The sequence below is a fragment of the Aspergillus stella-maris genome (assembly GCF_047715825.1).
Source record: "Aspergillus stella-maris strain CBS 113639 unplaced genomic scaffold BDV14scaffold_9, whole genome shotgun sequence".
NCBI classification, from domain to species: Eukaryota; Fungi; Ascomycota; class Eurotiomycetes; order Eurotiales; family Aspergillaceae; genus Aspergillus; species Aspergillus stella-maris.
The window spans coordinates 433,038-454,364 of record NW_027396803.1 but is presented as its reverse complement, the minus strand read 5'-3'; the positions used below and the strand labels follow the sequence as shown (position 1 = coordinate 454,364).

The 21,327-nt window shown below is 51.4% G+C and overlaps 8 protein-coding genes across 8 annotated transcripts; 4 read left to right on the top strand and 4 right to left on the bottom strand.

The window, feature by feature from the left end:
* The first annotated feature begins 3 nt into the window (after positions 1-3).
* On the top strand, positions 4-1,532 carry BDV14DRAFT_167869 (FluC/FEX family fluoride channel). The gene has a single exon (XM_073767757.1). The coding sequence runs from the start codon at positions 197-199 to the stop codon at positions 1,493-1,495; it is 1,299 nt and encodes a 432-aa protein (XP_073631346.1). The 5' UTR covers positions 4-196; the 3' UTR covers positions 1,496-1,532.
* A 225-nt stretch (positions 1,533-1,757) lies between these two features.
* BDV14DRAFT_153463 (uncharacterized protein) lies at positions 1,758-2,216 on the bottom strand. The gene has a single exon (XM_073766623.1). It carries the CDS (start codon positions 2,066-2,068, stop codon positions 1,805-1,807), a length of 264 nt encoding a protein of 87 aa, XP_073631345.1. The 5' UTR covers positions 2,069-2,216; the 3' UTR covers positions 1,758-1,804.
* BDV14DRAFT_212064 (C2H2-type zinc finger protein) lies at positions 2,216-5,355 on the bottom strand (the record flags this gene model as incomplete). The annotated part of the gene is made up of 3 exons (XM_073776229.1): positions 2,216-2,885; positions 2,939-5,072; positions 5,220-5,355. 3 exons carry the CDS (start codon positions 5,353-5,355, stop codon positions 2,744-2,746), a joined length of 2,412 nt encoding a protein of 803 aa, XP_073631344.1. The 3' UTR covers positions 2,216-2,743.
* A 792-nt stretch (positions 5,356-6,147) lies between these two features.
* On the bottom strand, positions 6,148-6,584 carry BDV14DRAFT_167866 (uncharacterized protein). Its single transcript, XM_073767756.1, has one exon. It carries the CDS (start codon positions 6,424-6,426, stop codon positions 6,196-6,198), a length of 231 nt encoding a protein of 76 aa, XP_073631343.1. The 5' UTR covers positions 6,427-6,584; the 3' UTR covers positions 6,148-6,195.
* A 353-nt stretch (positions 6,585-6,937) lies between these two features.
* BDV14DRAFT_153454 (uncharacterized protein) lies at positions 6,938-7,435 on the top strand. Its single transcript, XM_073766622.1, has one exon. The coding sequence runs from the start codon at positions 7,007-7,009 to the stop codon at positions 7,298-7,300; it is 294 nt and encodes a 97-aa protein (XP_073631342.1). The 5' UTR covers positions 6,938-7,006; the 3' UTR covers positions 7,301-7,435.
* On the bottom strand, positions 6,944-8,044 carry BDV14DRAFT_167864 (uncharacterized protein). Its single transcript, XM_073767755.1, has one exon. It carries the CDS (start codon positions 7,888-7,890, stop codon positions 7,570-7,572), a length of 321 nt encoding a protein of 106 aa, XP_073631341.1. The 5' UTR covers positions 7,891-8,044; the 3' UTR covers positions 6,944-7,569.
* A 2,698-nt stretch (positions 8,045-10,742) lies between these two features.
* Positions 10,743-11,640, top strand: BDV14DRAFT_153428 (uncharacterized protein). Its single transcript, XM_073766621.1, has one exon. It carries the CDS (start codon positions 10,937-10,939, stop codon positions 11,432-11,434), a length of 498 nt encoding a protein of 165 aa, XP_073631340.1. The 5' UTR covers positions 10,743-10,936; the 3' UTR covers positions 11,435-11,640.
* Positions 11,641-16,243: 4,603 nt separating this feature from the next.
* BDV14DRAFT_197158 (putative cell division control protein Cdc25) lies at positions 16,244-20,089 on the top strand (the record flags this gene model as incomplete). The annotated part of the gene is made up of 3 exons (XM_073772608.1): positions 16,244-19,399; positions 19,452-19,668; positions 19,755-20,089. The coding sequence occupies 3 exons, from the start codon at positions 16,244-16,246 to the stop codon at positions 20,087-20,089; spliced, it is 3,708 nt and encodes a 1,235-aa protein (XP_073631339.1).
* Between the last annotated feature and the right edge of the window lie 1,238 nt (positions 20,090-21,327).

The window sequence follows — 21,327 nt, the reverse complement described above, 5'->3', positions numbered from 1 at the left end:
AGAGCGATAACTGATAAGGAACTAACTGATTGATGACTGACTCCATTGAATCCGACCCACTTGGACGCCGACGGGCCTGGTCGGCGCGCGCGAAGCATTTTCTTCCCCTCATGCTCTCCTCTCCCCTCATGGAGATCAACAAGTCCAATCTATCCCCGCGCGACGCGACGAGGCGCTAGCATAGCACTTTATTGCGATGTCTTCCGCGAATGCTATCCCCGGTGACACCGTCGAGAGTCGTCTCCCCGAAACCCAGGCGCCGCCTCCGACTGCGGAATCCGCTCCGCAGCGACAACAATCGTCGATTTACCCTGAGCCTGAAGTTGAGTCTAACGGTCACGGCCCTGCGACGACAGAGAAGCCCTCAGAACTAGAAGACGGACTCCCAATGCAAACGCGACAAGATGACTCCGAACACGCTATCGACCCCCTCTCCTCCGCTGCAACCACGCTGTATACCCTCTCCTACCTAATCTTCTTCTCGATCTTCGGTACGCTCGCGCGTCTCGGTCTACAAGCGTTAACATCCTACCCCGGTGCCCCGGTGGTAATGGGCGTACTCTGGGCAAATGTCGGCGGATCTCTATTGATGGGCTTCTTCCTAGAAGACAAGAACATCTTCCGTGAGGAATGGGGCAAGCCGCGCAAGGGCGATGCGAACAACACCACAGAAGCAGAAGAAACGAAACGCCACACCTCCGTCAAAAAGACAATCCCTCTATACATCGGCCTAACAACCGGCTTCTGCGGCTCCTTCACCTCCTTCTCCTCGTTTATAAGGGACATCTTCCTCGCGCTCTCGAATGACCTGCCCAATCCCGCTGAATCTTCCGGATCCGCACCCAACGGCGGATACAGCTTTATGGCGCTCGTCGCGGTCATTCTTACGACTGTGAGTCTGAGTCTCGGTGCGCTGATAGTAGGCTCGCATCTCGCGCTCGCCCTGCAAAAAATCAATCTCGCACCAACGCTTCCATTCCGTCTTACGCGGCGCATAATCGACCCGCTCTTTACATTCCTAGGAATAGGATGCTGGATCGGCACAATCTTCCTCTCGATTTTCCCACCAGCAGGTCACGAGTCCTGGCGCGGAAAGGCAACGTTCGCTATTGTTTTCGCGCCGCTGGGTACACTCGCGCGGTTCTACCTCTCCCTGCTATTGAACGCGCGCCTGCCCAACTTCCCACTGGGAACATTCACCATAAATATCCTCGGCACACTCATCCTCGCAATGGCCTATGACCTCCAACATTCGCACCCCGTTATAGCATCAACTTCAGCGGTTGTAAGCTGTCAAGTCCTTCAGGGTATAATGGACGGGTTCTGCGGGTGCGCAACGACGGTGAGTACATGGGTCGCTGAGATAAATGGGTTGAAGAGGAGACGAGATGGATATGTTTATGGGGGTGTTAGTGTAGCTACGGCGCTGGCGTTGTTTGTTATCGTTGCTGGGTCTTTACGGTGGACTAGGGGGTTTGGGAATCCGGTTTGTTGATGGGATAATTAGAGAGTGAGTGAGTGGATGAGGGAGGGTATAATGGTTATTTTATGTATATAATGTAATTAATAGATAATGTGTATAATAAGCTACTTAAGAATGCGCCTGGAGTATTTGGTAGAGTTGGACCGCCAGGTTGTAGAGACTCCTCTTCAATTACAGTAAGTCCAGTGAGAGAGGAGCAACCTTACGCGCGGAAGAGCTTACGATTGCAAAAGACCAAAGACAACGAGTCAAGCAAAGCAAAGTTACGAACATGGCTACTACAATAAATCTAGAAGAGTAAAGTCCCCGCCAAACCGATTTTCATTTTGTTGTGGTCAAATTACTTATAGTACAGGGTACTACAACGCAAGCAGGCGCAAAAAAGTCAAAAAAGTCAAGAAGCCAAACAATCAGAATCAAAATCAAAATCTTTAAACAAGAATCAAACACGCAAACACGCAGAACATGCAAAACAATGCAGTGCAAACTGATGATAACTGAAATTGCTGAGAGGAGAGACAAAAACCAAGAAAGACAAAGCAGATGAGATATCAATAACAACATAAGCATAGGCGGGGAGGACATAGACACATAACGATTCTAACAGACATTAAACACAATGATCCAAGGAAATAAAGAGATAAAAAAGAATAATCAAAAAGGTAAACGAAAGAAGCGAAGTGAAACCAGAAAAGGTCAAATATGTAACAGCGGAATGTCAAAAAGGTATCAATAGTCGGAGAAGCTCGACTGGCAAAATGATCAAAAGGCCGGTGCGCACAGGAGGATATGGTTAGCCTCCGAAATTAGTGTAAGAGGTATAAAAGAAGAACTCCATCATGTGCGAGAGAAGAACACACAGGACCAGCCGGGTGTTGAGATGTTGCCAGGAGGAACAGCCCATGAAAAGATGATAAATCACACCGGACTCCCGTGGCTCTTGCGAATGCATAAGAGCGGAATGCAAAACATAAACAAAATGACAAAAGTCGGGAAACACCAGCAAGAAGCATTATGCGGCGGTCCAGTTCATAGCATCCCAGAATTGGAAAACAAATTCGCCGCCTATCTTCTTGCATCCGTTCCCCGACCCAATGATCCGATGTTGCAACCCAAAACAGAAATGACGAACGAGATAAGGAGAGAACAGAGGAAATCAAATGTAGGTTGACTCTGCAGTGGCTGCAGCAACCGGCGAGTAAACGAGTGACGGATTAAATCTTGTGAGGGTTGCGACCCTCAAGGTAGCTGCTTGCGGAGCTAGTATGCGGTGCCAACACTGGCAAGGGACTTGGTTGGGACTGCGTGGATAGGCTGGTCTTTGGCGACGCGGAGGGAATCTTCATAGCCAACCAAAGCCTGGGAGTGAAGCTTGAATGACTCGCCCATGAGCTTGGTAATTCTGAGATAAAAGTTAGCATTCGGTGGGATTAACGAGGGTGAATGATGACTTACCCCCAAACCACCACACCGTCTAGGATGTTACCCCAAACACGGGCAACGGTGGAGCTGAGTTTACCACATGAGTCAACGGCATCGTCGTCGAACAAGTTGCGGACCTTGTTGTAGATGGCCATCTCGGCCTCGGTGACAGGCTCTTCGTCATGTTCCAGGCGATAGAGCCAGAGGCTGAGGATGACCATCAAGTCCAAACCGCAGAGCGGGTGCTCGACACTCCAGTTGGTGGCAGAGGTCTTCGCGACCCAGTTGATTCCACGAAGAGCGGCAATCTCGATGCATTCAAAGCAGGACTGGATGACCTTGTTCATTTCTTGAGAGCGCTTGACCTTCTCACGAGCGACGGTCATGGCAGCAGCAACCTCGTAGGAGGAGTGGTAGCGCATGGCCTCCTGGATGGACTTCAGGTCAACTTCGAGGCGCGCGCGAGTGTTGCGGTAGACAGCCATCGAGTTGAAGATCAAGGGGTGTCCTTTCTGAGGAGTGCTGAGAGGAACAACAATCGTTTCTGGCTCGCAAACCTCGAGCGAGCTCTCCCAAGTCTCCAGGGCAAGGCGGAGCTTGAACTCAGTGACCACATCTTGGAGAGCCTCGAAGCTTCTCTTGTGGTTCCAAACCTGCAAAAACAGAGCGTTGATCAGGACTCGGGCCGCGAAGGCACTGTAGCGGGTCTGCTCGCCCTGGAAAAGGCAGTCGTGCGCTTCACGAACAGTCATGGTCCTCGATGAAGCCAAGCTTCGGCGCCAGGCCTCATCGTCGGTGACATCGAGGTTCCACAGAGATTCAGATGAGGGAAGTTCAAGGTTGTCGAACTCGTCGAAGCTCATCGCGGGGGCGTGGTTGAAGGTCAAAGTGAGCATGCCAAAGAAGATGTAGACGGCGTAGTATGTGCGACGGCAAGACTCGTCCTCGATCCATTCCTCCCTGGTGGGTTGACGCTTCTCACGGGCTTCAGTGCGAAGCTTGAGTTGGTAGCGGTTACCGGCGACCATGTTCGCGATTAGACTCTTGATTGAGCAGGTCCACTCCAGACCCTTGGGGTCACCACTCCAGCTCTCGAAGATCATGTTCAGCAAAGTGCTTTGCATGGCCCACAGAGGACACTTCCTCGAGTCAAAGTTGTCCTTGTGCTGAAGGAACTGGTTGACAAGCATCTTGGAACCAACGTGAAGCATGAAGGCATGTTGACGCTCAAAGGTGTACAGGGCACCAATTGAGAGAACAGCAAGCAACAGAGGCGGTGACGCGATAGTCGGCTGGAATGACTCTTGGTGTAGGAAGGGAAGGTGGTGGTGGTACAGGTTGAAGTAAGTAGACAAATACTTGTTCAGCTCACCAGTCTCTGGAAGTTGGAATGAGTCGGGAAGCACACCCAGTGAATCCGCGTTGCGAATGCGCTGGACAATTTGGTTCCGCTCCAGGTCGTTTGCAACCTGAGGCGCCTTGGGCAGCGTAAGAGCTTGGCTGGGTCCAGGAGACCTGCGGTAGTTGACGGGGCTAACAGGGCCGGTCATCGAAGGGAACGGCGACAACGCATTGGGAGTGGAGTTTCCGGACACTGGGAGAGAGTTGACCAACGAGTGCAGCGAAGGTGCCATCGAGCTACCGACATGTCGGTCCATGAGCCCGTGAGGCTCTGAGCTTGCGTCTTGCGATACGAAGGGAGACGCAATGTGGTGCTTGGTTTCAGTGGGTGAAACGAGCGAGTCCCAGGGCATTTGAGGAAGCGTCGCGTTACCGGAGAGGTACGAAACAGGGGGCTCGATGAGAGAACCACGGCCGGGCGAGAAAGAACGGTCCGACTCGGCACGGTCGTGAACTTGGTTGGTGGCAGCTGCTGCAGCCTTATGTTGGAAATCTGTCATCAACATGGCTGCTGTTTCAAGGTCGACCATACCATCGCTGCTTGCCTCAATTTGCTCCAATGTGGTAGGATCAATTGTGACCGAGGGCTTCGAGGGGGCAGGAGAAGAAGCCTTGCGAACGCCACCGCCTCCACGACGGCGGCCTTCGGAAACGAGAGGGACGCCGCCATCTTTGGCGTGGACGGTTCGGTCATGTCGGAGTAATAGATCTCTGCGAACAAATGTGCTCCTGCACTTCAAACACTTGAAGGGGCGTTCTTTCGTGTCTATAATAAAAACGAGGTTAGCTGCGATTCGATAAGACAAGAATAAACGAGATCAGGAATATATAGATAAAAAGGCGAAAGTGGACCGAAGGTTTTCGAGTCCACTTGGATGCCTGAAGAAGGGGGGGGGGGCAAGCGGGGACTCACGCGATCGTTCATGTCGGCTGCGGTGTTCACTTCGACTGAAGGCGCGGTTACAGAATTGGCACTTGTATTTCTTCTCGGGAGCAGACGTCTTTTTGGCAGGCGAGTTGTTCGCCGTACTTGATGCGCTTGGGGCCATTGCTTAAGGACGGGATGGACGACCGGGAATCTTAGCACAGGAGCGGCGTCGCGGACAAGCGTGGTATCGTCCCGTTAGTGAGTTCACACCGGTGCTGTAGGCGGGCTGAAGATAGAATTTCGAGTTGATGTCTGATCATTCCTTGGGCGCGGAGATGGTTCGAGGTGGGATTATGGGTAGGGGTCCAGCCACAGGCGGACGAGGGGAGGAGACAAACAGGTGTGGCCAAACGGGCGGGCAGCACACAAACAACTCAGAAGGACTGTTGAAAGAGAGAAAGAGAAGAGAGGTAAGGTGTTGAAGAGAGAGAGGGTGGTGTGGGAAAGAGGAGGGGAAGAGAGAGGGAGAGGAGAGAGCGAGGAGGGAGGAGAAGGGAAGAGGGGGATATTGAACGGATGAGGAGAAAGTTGGCTCGCGAGAAGTGGGAGGCCGGGCTGGTCAAAAAGAAAGGGAGCGAGCGAGGGGGGTCAGGCTTGCGGTGCGAGCAGGCGCGGTCGGTCGTGGACACAAGCCGATGGGCGATTTGGGGCGATCGCTGGAGTCGTGACAGTGAGGCGTCTTGGTGGGAGAGGGGCTATGGCCGGGAAGCACGGAGGGGGCTCCTGGGGCCACGCACTGCTTGTGATTACATCCACGCAGCCAATGAAGACGGCCCTCGTCATTTCTGACTAACAGCGTGACCACGCTAGGCACGACTAGGCTAGATCGCGTGTCCTCAGCTGTTCGGGCTTCGTCTCAAATTACGAATAAAATACCGACCGACAACAAAACAAAGCAGCGCAGCCCACTTCAGCCCACTTCAACCCATCAACCCGGTTCAGCCGATGAACATATCAAATTTCAGTCTCGAGTTGCTGCGCTGGGCTGGGTTTTTTTTGTGATAAACTTTCGAGGCGTCACCTCTCTTTGTGGGTAGGCGACTAATTCAGGGACCTGTCTGCTGTCCACAATAATACATAGACTACCTTCCAACTGCATACTCAAATTCGATAGGACTGGGAGAAAAGCCAACAAAGACGTGATAGAAGCACCTACTATTTGGAAACATCCTTGCCCCTTGACAATATTCATCAAACAGAAGACGCGCACATGCTTCTATTGGGTCCAGGATCCAGGGTCAACACAAAGCTCAATATTGGAGGATCACGATCATTGTTTTCTTGCTCTTTTAGGCATACAGGCATGAATGTTCAAGGTTAGGGCCGTTACCTGTTGAGTTTGATAGAAACAAGAACCCACTTTCCAAAGCATCCGGCGTCTCCATAGGAAATCTTATCTATCCCTGTCTAGGCCCAAGACTGGATCACACCACACGTACAACTTTGATTGCTGGCTATATTAATAATGCAGCCTAGCCGGATATGGCATCTCGTCCATTGCAGTGTAAAATGGATCTGACGACACAGCACCGCGAAAACCTGGTTGCTGGTACGGATGCGGGGCCGGCCACATGATGATGACAGCGTTAATCCAGATCAGAGTAAAGTACTAGATGCAATACTTAGACAGAACTACATTTAACAGTAACTACAGTAAAAATGTGTAGATATGTATTGTGTACTCTGTAAAAAAGGACAATAATCTCACAGCCCCTCGAAACCCTTCATCTCGCCCCTCGTCAGACTCAGACCCCTTTGCCCCTCCAACAAGGATGCCGGAGATGACCTTCCATCATGATTCGTGTAATCCCTCCTTTCATTTCCACCCGCGGATTCTTTTTCACTGTGACAGCCACGAACCTATGATGTCTCATTCTTGCACTTTTAGCTATTTACCCAGCCCATCTCCTTTTATGCACCATGATTCCTGGCTATCGATCTTCATTTCTCAGCCCCTTTCCTTTCTTGGGTTCCTGCGACTGAGGAAAGGGGGGCACAGTCACACACCCACTACAATAATGCAGACTGCAAAGCTGACCCCTCCTTCCCCTCCGTCCGAGGACTGAGGGTTGACCACAAGTTCTGGGCTGCGCGACCCCTCCGAACCCCTCCTGGCAAACAAGCCCCTCCCATCACGGTACTCGCCTTCACAAGGTCAACTCTGCGACAAGCTGGTGGAGCTGTACTTCTGTGGGCTGCATCCGAGGCGAGCTGTACTGATGACCACATCGAACCCGAGCGGGTGGACCGTACCAACTCTTAGCCTCGTCACTCTCTTGAGCTCTACCGTTGTTCCAGACTCATCGCAGACTCGTCCAGTCTGCTGCAGAGTAGTCTACCTTTGTTGACAGTTGAAACACCATCTTCTGTTCAGCACACCCTTCAAATGTAGTCTCCCTCTTACAGAGTTCAGTACTTTGTCTAATCCGCCACTTGAAGAAAAAAAAAAAGGGGGGCCCAGCGATCCTGCCAATGTGATCCCTCCAAAGTCAAGACTCAAAATCCCACGCCCAAGATCGTGGCTTACCGAAACAAGGGACATCCTTTTTTCTGGCTTGCCGCCTGCAGAACAAATGATGGATAAAACCCTCTTAGCCCCCCAATTCCCGGTCAGATGCAGGAGGCCTAGTGATAACGATGACAAGAAAAGAACCATCACACACTATCATCGTATCTGCATACTTAGTATTATTTTTCTGCAGTGCGCACCCTTTAAACCTTGATAGCCACGGAGTATGTCGTGACGCTACCCTGCATTGCATTTGACGTGAGTATGCCATTTGGTGGTGATTGGGCGCATAAAAATAAACTGGTCTGTATACGTGTAACTGCAGGCTGTGCGCCCAAAGCCTCTTCGGTTGTCTCTGGGACTTCAGAAACCCTGTAGAGCGCTACGACCGAGGCGGTTAGTTGACCGAAAAGTCCCGAGTACTGTGGCACTGCCAGGTGGCTCCGTGGCTGTCTGAGACGGAGAAGACAACCCAGCCTCAGCTCTCGGAGACGCGCTTTCCTTCCGGGCCTTGTGCTGTCCGATCATCTGATTGTAGATGTACGCTGTGCTGGACTGTAGTATCCCACCACCCCGCCTTCATTTCCATCAGTTGACCAAACGACGCCTCTTGTCAGGCATCACCCCTCTTTTGCAAGCGCTGTTTGGTGCTGGTGACCGAAAGTCTTGCAGACCAGCAAAAAGACCTTCAGCGCCATACATAGTCTAATCTACCGAGGTGGGTAGGGAATCCACCTTCAATATGGCATCGAATCCACCTGCTCCGATCAGCGAGGGGTTACTCCGGAAACGCATATCATAACTCTGCCAAGGCCTCTGTGAAGAGTGCACAACTGCATGTTCTTTACAAGTTTTGCTTGCCCCTCTGTTCGTCCGATTCAACCTTCCATACCTTTGGAAATGGTTATCATTCTCCATCCATATCCCAGCAACTGTTTGCAGCAATCCTGCCGGCAAACCCTTGATGATTCCGACCCCGTCATTGGCCTGCAAAATGACAATCCTGCGCCCACTTTATATGCAGGACCCGAACTTAGGTACATTTGCATCATCCTGACCGCTTTGATCTGCTGCACTCAATGCGAGCGGTGAAAAGAGACTAAGGATCTGGCAGCTTTGAGAGGTTGTTAGCTGCAGTCTCAACCTTACAGGCCCAGCCTCTTCAATTTTGGATCCAAGATTTAACCATGATTGGGATCTTGTATGTCGATCCACTTGCCGACCATGCAGCGGTCCGGCCCAGCCACTTCGTTCATACAATAATATATCGCGTCTCGAAGAGTTCTGGGACTGGATGAAAAGATAAATTCTACTCTCAGAATCGTGGATACCGTTACTATCCGCCTTACAAGAAAATGAGATACTATTGCTTTGAGGTCCATTACTATTGAAATGGTTATGCAATGATGCAAGCCATGTATAAGCCCGATAGATCGGCGCACGGGGTGGAAGCGGACAATAGCGTGAAAACCTCCGTCCCTTGCGATAACCGACAAAAGGTACCTTCGCAAGTTCGCTTACACATGATCGATCATTTCCAGTTCCTTCAGAGCTGTGTCACCGCGATCAATTCGTGATTCGATGGGTCCCGCAGGCGAGGATGTCTTGCTTGAAAATGTTCACCAAAGCCTCAATAGTCTGGACAGGGATGAGAACCTCATATTTTCCTTGTTCCTTCGTTCGTCGACTGCAATAATCCGTTGCGCTCCTTGCGTTTGACCGATGTATCAATCCTCAGCCAAGGCGATCATTCCAAACTCTCGAATTCCAGTGGACTGGATACAGCACATGATTCGCGGGTTCGATTCGTTCTTTTTGTCTCAAAGCTTCGTCCCCACTAGATACCGTTGCAGGATCAGGAACGTCTTCCCCGAGCCCAGTTCAACGCTAGTGAACATCGGCAGTTTCCAAGTTGAAACCAGGTTTGCCAACCCGTCTTGGCTCCCCTTTCTGACCTTTGTCGAGGTCTCGCGGATGAAGCCATCCGCAATTATTTCCACAGAGACGGTAAGGAATCAGGGCACTGCGACGCGCTTTTTGTCCCCACTATCACGTCCATCCCAGAGTGGAGAGCGTCTGGAATTTTTTCGAAGTCGACAACCGCTCCTTGGTGTCTTTGCTGTGTCTAAGTTTAGTCGGTGAGGCCCTGTCAACAACATTGTTAGGGCACCCTGGGAGAGATAAAGGATCAGTCTGCTTCAGAGTTGGGGTTGATTCTCTGACCGCCTCTATCCCAACAAGAAGTGGAGGACATTTCGATCCAGACCGAGCGGTTCAACTGTCACCGATATTTTGTCCGATAGCACAAGTTGAAAGATACAGAGTACAACGAAGCTGCTGAACACTGCGCAGAGGCCAACTTGAACCCGAGTTTTCCCGCGGCATGTGAGCAGAAAGAAAAATGTCTTCCAAGGAAAACGGACTCTCTCGTTCTAGATTTGAAGCTTTGGCCAACGTCTTTTGAGACATGAGCTTTGAACACAATTGACATTCAAACCGGACAGTCTACGGACTACAGAGTCAACAAGGGAAATTTTGTATCTGGACACTGAATCTCTTGAGCTGGACATGCACAGCGATTTCCTAGGGTTGTCGCATTCTCTCCGTAGAGTCCCATCTTTAGGGCTGGACTACGGACACGACTCCGTAAAGGCCGATGTGGGTGTTTCCCGGCTTTGTGCGTGGGCCTCGCTACGAGCCAGGATCGATAGTATGGCCTCAGGCACTCAGAGTCGCGTCGCGTCGCACTCGAAAGTCAAGAGCGCATCTTGCATAATTACTCAGATAGTTTCACATGTGGTCTGAGAACAGAGCGAACCATGGAAACTGACGGCACCATCGGACAAGAAACAACTGTCCCATGGTTCGCTCCCGCATGAACAGGGCCACGATGGGCCTCTTGCATCAGGCTATCAATATGCCAAAACATGTCCAATAATGACCACCAAGGTCAGACACGATATTCTGGACTTTCAACTTCCAAGTTCCAATTCTATCTAATTCATGCACGCTGAGCAGAAAATGGCGACTCAGGCGGGCGTTATTTCCGAAGTATAACCCTCCAAACGCCCGGTGCGGCCACGTAATAAAGGGGTGCAAAGTTAAACGGCCACCTCCAACACCACCAGCACTACCATCCCGGCCGACTGGTTCAGCAGGCACCAAAATTCGAGATATCCCATTGATTGGGCAAATGGACCGTCCAGAAGGATTCTCGAAGCCCTCTGTAACGACCGGCGCGTACCTCAGCCAACGGCTTTCCCCCGGCATCGTGGAAAGGGGGGCCGTTGCGAACTTAAACTACGACGCTGGGGCTAGAGTCTTGAACAATCGCAAGTCATCGTCCAGAGTTGAAAAGGGGGAGGGGCTTAAGTCGCACCTGGTCCACCACTATCGGACAACCCGGTCGTTTGGGTCGACGACTGGGTCCATCGGTATCGCTATCGTCAACTTCGACGACGAGGGACGAATCTCTAGAAATGAAGTCACAGATGCCCAAAACCAGGTTGTGATGCATCGACTGTGCCTGGCCAAGACGCCGCAGCCCCTGATTGTCACAGCAGATCAGTCGATCATCCTCCTAACCGCGGGCGAAATTCAGATTCAGTCACTCAGTCAGCGTGGCGATTGCGATTACCTGCATGATATCACCGCATTCGTCTGCAATCGTCCATTTAGACTTTGCCTTTGACCTTCGTTGGTCGTCGGAGCAATAATCGACTGCTATCTCTTTGTCGGATGTCCGTGACTGTTGCCGCTCGCTGCGCTTTTTGATAACTTGATAGCAGCGAGGCGAATTCTTTAGACCTACTGCGCTGCGCTGCGCCTGTGCCCTCTGTATCGTATCGTAACTCTTCGCGCGCTGCGCCCGCTGCTTTGTTCTCTGTCAGAGTATGTCTGATAAGATTTTAGGGTTACAACTACAAACGACATCCCACTTCATATCTCATCGTAGTATCGATGATGTTGCAAGGATGCTCTGGATGTGATAGAGGGGCAGTCAAGGTTTTATTTTGATGCGCCCCGCGCTTGCAGCGCTTGAGGTGAGACTGCTTAGGTTGTCGTTCTAGAATTTACTGGTGCTGAGGCGGAAGACCCCGACATGACGCTGATAAGGTGGTCTCCATGGAGGTCGCCGTTGACAGTCAGGGCTTTTGATAATTTTTATATGATCGTAATCGTAATCGTATTCTGTTTCCGAATCGTCATGCCGTTATTTCTGTTTCTACTCCATATGACTTGTGTGCGTTGCTGTACGCATACTTGTGATACATCGTCCGAAATATATATCCGCTGCGACAACATACCTAGGTGCTGTTCCTTCGCAGGGCTGGGAAGAATATCACAACGTAACACCGTCATCGCGTTTGTCACGACGCAGGTAGCTAGGCAGATAATCCAATTTACATTCATCGTAGATAATTCAAGAATATTGAACTTGAATTAAGATTATTGTCTATATGTTATTCGCTATGCATCGCAACTAGCGAGGCCTAGGTATTGTAGGTATCCGTTAGGCGAACTGAGCCTGAGGACGAGTCCGACACAATGCAAGAGATACATTATAGGCACACTTGATGCGTGCCTAAGGAGGCGATGGTGAGCCGAATAATGCAGAGACAATGTAGTTAGCAAGTAGCACTATTACCAAGACAAGACAAGACTGGCTACAGCAAGAGGGCACAGACTGCACCGGGCTATCCAAGGGTCATGGATATGCACCGGGGTGCGGGATATATCAGAGTACCCGCCCACTGGGCCGTCCTTTGATCCGTCCTTAACATCAGGACGAGTCTCTACCCCGATTGCCTGCTCTGCACAACCTGGCTCTAAGGTGGAGATGGCCAAACCTAGGAAGGAGTGCTTGACTCGGCGTAAAGTTGACGACTTGCCCTTACGCGAGCCCAGAGATAGCAATGGGGTGGATGCACCTGCGATGCTTGTTGCGAAATGAGATCGGAGGAGGATTGCTGATACTTTTGAGCCGGTCAGGCTCGTTGACGGGGATGCTGCTTGTCCCTGCCGTGCTTGTCCCTGGCGCATCTCTGTGGTGAGCACGCGATGAGTAGAAAGGAAGCTCAGCGTCCAGAAAGCTCATAATATCGGATCGACTCCTGATGTGAATGCTTCACAGAGGAATTAGTACAGATATCGGGATCGGTGTTGACGCAACCCCTTAGACAAACGACAGAAGGTCCTCACCAGATCTCGACGTTGTCAACGAGATGCCGAGGATCCATTCGCGAAAGAATGTCCAAAGATCAAGCGAAGCAGAGATCGTAAGGCACCCAGTGCACATGTGTTGATAGCTTTGGGATATGCCTCGTACAGTATCTTGACGGAGAGGCTCCAATTCACTGAAAGTGCATGAGATGAGTGATTAATCAAAGACATTTCCAGGTTCACCGCAGATGGGCCAAGACGATTGGAGCCCAATTCAGGGTTAGCCCTAGATCATGGAGGGGTCTTGAAAGCATGAGAAGGTCTCCATGCTCGACTGACGCTGTCACTGAATGCAGATCAATGGGATTGAGAGTGAGCGGATAAGGCAGGCGTATAACACCCACCGCGCCATCGTTGGGGCGTATTGTATGCCCGTCGGTATTGGCAGTCGGTTGTTCCTGACTCCAATCGAGCCCAAAATGCTTTCTTGGGGAAGGCTAAAGCTGTATAGTTTAACACTACAGCTGTTGCTTGTAGGTTTGGTGTAGGAAGTGAAAAGTATAAGGTGAAACATGGGGAATGACCCTGTCCGGTAAGCGGAGACAAGTTGAGTTGGAGTTCAAGACATCGTTTGACCAACCTTACCCCCCAGCACGAGACATTGACACATCGAGTAAGTTGAATGCGGAATTCAATATTGGGCTGTTTGAGGCAAAAGTGTCGGGACCTGGCTGATTCTAGGGCTCAATGCCTCGGGCTCGGTGCCTCGGGCTTCTTCTTCCGCCGATATCAGCTCAACTGTGCAGCACGGTTCTTTTGCCCAAGAATTAAACGACCTGCTTCTTATTGATCATAAAAGGTCTTGTTGTTGCCACGCTGGTATGAGGTCGGCTCGCGTTTCCGGTACTGATGGAGACCGGAGCGCCACTTGCTTCAACGTACGGCGTGACGAAATGTGACAGTCCAAGGGCTCAGACGTTGACATCTGACACCCCGGGAAGTCTATTTCAACCAAGAGGTTCAACGTTTCCCCTGGCACACAATTAAGCGAGGCCCGAGCCTAAAACCCAGAATAAGGTTGGCGGATGTGCCTCCAAAGGATGAAAGACCACTGGTCAGTTTTGGTTCCTGAGCTACCGAGGAGCCGTAAACGCGGGAGTCTGAGAGCATTGACCGGTTAAAACTGTATGGAGCATAAGACACAGGCTGAACGGTACGCGCAATCGACCCAGTAACAACTGGAAGGATTTATCGCTGGTTGGTGGAATGACGGATTGATGCTTGGAAATGACTAGAATCTGATGCTCTCATCGGTCTCAATTATTTCTCAACCGCGATTGGTCGTGGCGCGAAGAATAATTGCTTGGGTCTTCCAGAAAAGTGCCAGCAAATTGGACGAGATTATGGACGAGGCAATGATGACGTTCCTGGCCAGGTGCTTGGACGTTCATGCTATGATGGCCTGACTTGGAAAGTTGCGGCTTTTTGAGAGCCTCAAAGCGCGGAGAGATGCATGAATGATCGTTTTCGAAATTATAATGCTCGATAAGAGGGTCGCATTGAGATGACTCGCATTTGAGTACCCGACACATGGACATGGAATCTGACACTGGCACTTGCAGGGCCCGCGGCGATGGCTGGAGGCTTTGACCTAACGGATCCCTCCGCTCCCCGTCAGTCATCCGCATGTGAGCGATCTACTTTTTATCTTTGGCCTATGATCGAGAGCATCTCAATGGTTTCCTCGCGTAACTGACGTAGCATGAGGAACGTTGACGACGCGGGAAATCCTGTCCATAGCGTGGCGCGAGTTCTACTTGGTACAGCGTACTCGGTAGGTAGGATCACGGTTGGTGTCCCCACTGGAACCAGCTCCCTTGGAAACTCCGGGCAGCAGGATCGTCCAGGCAGGATCGCTACCCAAGTCTCAAGTATGGGGAACCTTGTAGTATAACTGCCTTTTCAGGGTAGCGGAGGATGCGCAACGGCTGAACGGATCAGGATCATGATCAGCAGTCTCGCATCGCGAGGGCGCAAAACAAAGCTCGGTACCGGCAGGGCAGGCGGACGGATATTGGAGACAAGAGTCAAGACAGTCTCGACTTGCTGAGTCAGACGGGACTCCAGGAACCTCTGAAAGGTGCGGAGAACCTGTGTCATGATATGCCGCGGATTCTGACTAGCAGCGAATAGGAGCGGGCCCGGTTAATCAATTTTATTGAATAGCAACCGCCGTAGAAAGGCTCTAGTCGCAAGTCAACGACTATCATGTCACTAACCGTACGGTTGGAAATTCTCGACCGTTGACAAGGCTTTTTAGCTCGCAACGGCTGGGTTCGCTAGTATGAGCCATTTTTCTACGACAACAACCGCAGGCAGCAACTGCCGTAGTCGGTAAAAGTAAACATGCGGCAAAGTATTGTATACTCTCCGTGGGTAAGACGGGTCTCTTTGGATCTCGAATCTGAGACTCTGTGTGGGTAGGGCTCGTGCTGGGGCTGGGAGAGCACTGTTCAATCGGAGGCCGAGAATACGTAAGTCTTGGCCCATGCATATCTCGGAGATGCGGCCCCAGCAAGGTACCAGCGAGCCCAGGGCTCTGGTAGTTTGACAAGGATGGAAGTCAAGAGCTGGGAAGTCTTAGGAGTAGAGAGCTGTGGTGGCGAGAAGAGCGAGAGTTCGACGAGTGGACTGGCAGAAGAGCGTGGTCTGAGCCAAGACATTCAACTCTTAGTGAGTAAGATTTACTACTGGAAGATGACTGGTAAGAGGAGGGAGCTGACCGCGTAATATTACCACAGCTCCCGTACGGTACTGTCAGGGCGGCACCCACTCCAGCGCGCAGTGGCAGTTCCGTCCCTCAGTCGACCCCAGTAAGAGTAGTGTCAGTGTCCACTCGCTCTCACCATCGCCATTCATCGCTGGTCCCTAAAAGCCTCCTGACTCTCCCCTTCCCTGCCCTGCCCATCGCCTCTGCCGTCCCTCCCCCCTCTGTCCATTATTTCTCTTATTCTCCCCGGCGAGGCTGCTGTATCCCTGCGCCTTTCGATAACTGACTACGTTCTCAACAAGTCCTATCTGTCCATCTCTCACACCCGTCGCTCTTTCGGTAGCCCGCCTTCGACCTCCCGTTTACCGCCCCTCCCCTCAACCACCTTAATCTCTAACCACCACAACACCTCCCCATACACGGCCGGTTGCCTGCCTCGACATGAGCAACGCCCTTCGTTGAGCTCGTCCAGCCCCTAGCCGCTAGGGACGCAGCAGTACCCGCTTGCCCTAAACACTTTCTTTCACTTATCCGACCTCGATTTCGCTAGTTCGCTGCAGCCATCCGATGTACGGAACTCGCGTCCTCGATCCATTGGCTGTTGATCCGGGATCAGCGCCCATCAACAAGACAAAGGCCTTCGTTACCACTTTTGAGTACCCAGAGAAGCCCATGGCTACCAACCTGGCCGCCCCGCGAAGCCGCAGCCGCGGAGGCAGCTTATCATTTTCCCAGAGAGACGTTGTTCCAGAACACTCGCCCAAGAGAAATATACCCCCCATGAGGACTCCGAGCCCGGAGCCAGCGCCCGCGCTGTTTGTGCGGGCCATGTATGATTATGATGCTGATGATCACACAAGTCTGAGCTTCCGACGGGGCGATGTTATCCAGGTGCTCAACCAGCTCGAGACCGGTTGGTGGGACGGTGTCATTAACGGCAACGTTCGAGGATGGTTCCCTAGCAACTACTGCTCCGTCATTACCGACCTTCGAGAAGTCGAGGACCATGTAGCGCACGTTCAGCATGACGCAGACCTCAGCGCAGACTCGGGTGCTGGTGAGGATTTCGGAGAGGAACACGATGACGATGTAGACTCGCATGACAATGCTCGCGATTCGCAACCAATTCTTCCAATTGAAGGAATGGATCCTCCGACCCAGCAAGAGGAGGCTGCTTTTTGGATTCCTCAAGCGACTCCCGATGGTCGTCTCTTTTATTTCAACACCCTCACTGGTTACAGCACCATGGAGCTTCCCTTCGAAAACCCTTCGGCTAACGAGAGCGGCCCGTACGATCGCAACAACTTCTTCGTTCCCGACCAGTCTCGACCTCCTCCGGAGTTGATGGCTCGTGGTTTTGAACGAGACGAAGACGACTACGATGGCTCGGCTTCCGAAGCAGAGGGTGAGTCTCTCATGCTCGCTTCTCACGACTCAATGTCGCGACGACGCCAGTCATTCATCGATGGTGTGTCTCCAGCCACATCCATGGATTCTTTGCAACCCCCGTCTGCAAAATCCATGGAAGGAAAAAGTTCTCTTGGTCGGGGTTCTCACAAGCTCTACGGTTCTACAGGTGCAGGAAGCAACACCTCGATTTCGGAGCCTATGCACAGGCCCTCCATTTCCTCCGCGGTCTCTCAGCGTTTCATTGACGACCACACATCAACTCCAATAACTTGGCCCTTACTCGTGGACAACATGTCTCAGGCTGTTGAGGTATATCGCCAAACTTTGTTAAGCGGCGATCGCGCAGAGTTCGTGAGGAAAGCAGAGGACATTTCCGACCATCTACGCATGCTTTTGGCGGCTGGCTCTGACACCACCGATAACCATTCCGGAAACCCCTCCATAATCTCCACCAACAAGCCCTTGTACCAACACTTTAGGGATATGATGTCGAAGTTCTCAAAATTGGTCCTTTCGTCGCATATGGCTGCAGCCGATTGGCCAGGTGTAGATGCCGTCCACAAGTGTCTCCAGGAGGCCGACGGTGTTATGCAGGGAGTGTATGGCTATGTTGAGGTCGCAAGGCAACAACGTGGCGAATATATTCGTCGGGTTGTTCCCGGTTTCGTGATGAGTAGCTCTTCCGGTGGGTCTTGGCAAAACAACGGCGTTTCCCTCACGGAATCCGGCCCGACGTCGTTCCTTGACCAAGACGGTGCGGATTTGCGACCTGAGCCAACGGTGCCTCTGGAACCTAATGTTCTGGATCACATTGATGTTCTTCGTCGGTCATTCGTTGGAAGCATTCGTCGGGTGGAAGAGCGATTGACACTCAACAAAAGAAAGATCGTTACTTCTGCAGAACATGAAGAAATCGGCGAGTCAATTGCCGCCGCTGCTGTTAAAGTTGTTGAATCATTCCGCCCATGGGTTTCTGCTGTCGAGTCGATCAATCTGGGACCTTTGGGAACTAGTTTCCAGAACCCTCAGCTTGTTGATTTCAGTTCGCAGAAGCAACGGGTTTATGATGCGATCGCTGACTTTGTTCTCAGCTGCCAAGCTGTCTCGGCGCCACTTGGCGACGAATGGGCGGAACTACGTGGTGACTCGCTCGAGGATCGCTTGAATGCCGTCCGGGGTGTCTCAAGACAGCTTGAGAATTATGTCTCTCAAATCGGATTCTCACTCTCACTCCTTCTCGAACAAGTGCCCGAATCGACGACGCTTCGCAGCGAAAGTCGCATCGGCGGAGAGAATGAAGGTTACACTGGTGGCTTGCATAGTCGTACCGAGTCGCGCTCTACTGAGGTTGGCGTTCCGTCTGCACACCCGCTGGATGAGTCCGCGGGCAAAGTGCGCCGTAACAACATGGACAAGGCTCAGAGGTTCTTCGGTCAGGCCCCACCAGCCGCAATCACCAGGGAGCCTATCCGAGACATTGCTCGCGAACCTGAAGAGACACCTTGGTACCTCAAGATGGACCATGAGGGTGAAGTGTTCTACGATACTAAGAACGATATTCCCGCTCTGAAATGCGGTACCTTGGCTGGATTAGTCGAGCACTTAACCCGCCACGACAAGCCTGATATGTCATTCAACAGTACCTTCCTCCTCACTTATCGTTCTTTCACAACCGCCGCCGAGCTCTTTGAGATGATCATGCAGCGATTCAACATTCAACCACCCTTCGGCTTGAACGCCGATGAGATGCAGATGTGGGTTGACAGGAAGCAGAAGCCCATTCGCTTCCGTGTGGTCAACATCTTGAAGACCTGGTTTGAGAACTATTGGATGGAGCCCAACGATGACTCGCATATGCAGCTCCTTGAGCGTGCACATTCGTTTACCAAGGATTCGATTGCGACCACGAAAACTCCTGGTTCAACTCAACTTCTGGCGGTCATCGAGCAGCGTCTCCGGGGGCAGGACACTACCGTCAAACGACTTGTTCCAACACAAGCAACGCCCGCTCCGACCCCCATTATTCCTAAAAACATGAAGAAGCTCAAATTCTTGGATATTGACTCCACGGAGTTCGCCCGCCAACTAACGATCATCGAGTCCCGCCTGTACTCCAAGATCCGACCCACTGAGTGTCTGAACAAGACCTGGCAGAAGAAGGTTGGGCCCGAGGAGCCCGAACCTGCTGCTAATGTTAAGGCTCTGATTCTGCACTCAAACCAGCTTACCAACTGGGTTGCCGAAATGATCTTGAACCAAAGTGATGTCAAGAAGCGTGTGGTTGTTATCAAGCACTTTGTGAACGTCGCAGACGTAGGTTTCTCCAAGTCCCACTCTAATAACATCATTCACTGACTTCTTTTAGAAATGTCGAACTCTGAACAACTTTTCTACACTGACTTCAATCATCTCAGCGCTCGGAACCGCGCCTATCCATCGTCTTTCCCGCACCTGGGCCCAAGTCAGTGGGCGTACATCCGCCATTTTGGAACAAATGCGCAGGCTCATGGCGAGTACGAAGAACTTCGGCGAGTACCGTGAAGCACTTCATCTCGCTAACCCGCCCTGCATTCCATTCTTTGGTATGTATACTGAATCATAGACCCTTTTGAATCGGATGGTTGTAGATTTAAGTTTGGTTCGCGGTTGAATCTAACCTCTAATCTAGGTGTGTACCTCACGGACTTGACTTTCATCGAGGATGGTATTCCATCTCTTACGCCCTCCGAATTGATCAATTTCAACAAGCGCACAAAAACGGCGGAGGTCATTCGTGACATCCAGCAATACCAGAACTCGCCATACCTCCTCACTCCTGTGAACGAATTACAAGAGTACATTCTTAGTAATCTGCAGGGGGCTGGTGATGTACACGACATGTACGATCGAAGCTTGGAAGTGGAGCCGCGAGAACGAGAAGACGAGAAAATTGCGAGGTACGCCACCGGTGGAAGAGATATGAGTTCCCTTACTTTCGGGACTCTTCTCATGTCCTCCCGATAAACCCCCTTGCACGCCTTTCCCCAATTTCCTGTCACGATCCCAAATTTGTCCTCAGTCTATTTTCTTGGCGATACCCACACTTCTTTTGTTCTCTTTCACGAACACCCATTTATGAAGGATTTTGGAGCGATTCGAAGACTAACAGTTCGTGTTCTTTCTCCGTAGACTGCTCTCTGAGTCGGGATTCCTGTAGGGCGCCAAACTCGGTTTGCGTGACACGGGGCGACCCCGTCGACTTTGACTGGACGAGAACGTGTCGAGATCGGAAAGCCGAATGGCTCGATGATACGGACAGCCTATCACGTCACCCAGCGAGACCCGAAGGCCACAAGTGGCTTGCACATTCAATCCCGGGCGTTTAGTTCGAGATGAAGCACTGCAGCTCTGCGCATAGGGCGGCTTCCAAAGTGCAGTTCCATCAATTGCACGATGTCGATCGATTCCCAAGAAGTCGAACATCGAGTCGCCGACGGACCCCACCTGGGCAGATCGCGCGCCGGCGACTCCGTTTCTGCGCCAAGCTGGGTGACATCAACGGCTTAGCCATGTGCTCGGGCTGTCATTCTGAGGTTGCACTCATGTGTCACTTCCGATCCCGCATCCCTCCTTGCTCTTCTGGAGGAGTCTTTCAACCGGAGCGGTTTCGCTTGAATGACACCGGGCAGTCTCATCCCAGTCCACCATCTATCATCCCGCATTTTAACCACCTTATCACCCCCCCCTCCACGAGGGTATCACTCCTTTCGATTCCTATTTCTTTTTCTTCTCACCTCACATCAACCCCGACGGTTCCCATTTTCTACCAATCTCCTCCTTGCCTTCTTCCTCTGGATATATTACGTTCCACGTTACGCGATGTATACCGGTCCGATATATATTCCCTTCGTGTAAAAAGCGTTGTCGGCGTTTTAGCCAACACAACATTGCTTGCAGCCACCTCTTTTTGATCTTCGACTGTCATGAAGCGCGGTCTTTTATACCTTTATCTCATGCCTGGCTAATGATTGTTACGACGCAAGATACCTAGTGCTTACATGCTCTGTCTTTGCTCAAAACCATGATATCTCTTTTTGTTCTCTTTTCTTTCCCTTTTGGAAGTGTTTCAATTCGTTATCATATATACACTGCGTACATTGTACAGAGTCGGTATATTAGGCTTGAATTGACGTTATATACTACTGAATTGTCATACCACAATCCCTCAATTCCTAGAAAGTGTTCTTAACAGTCACGCCACG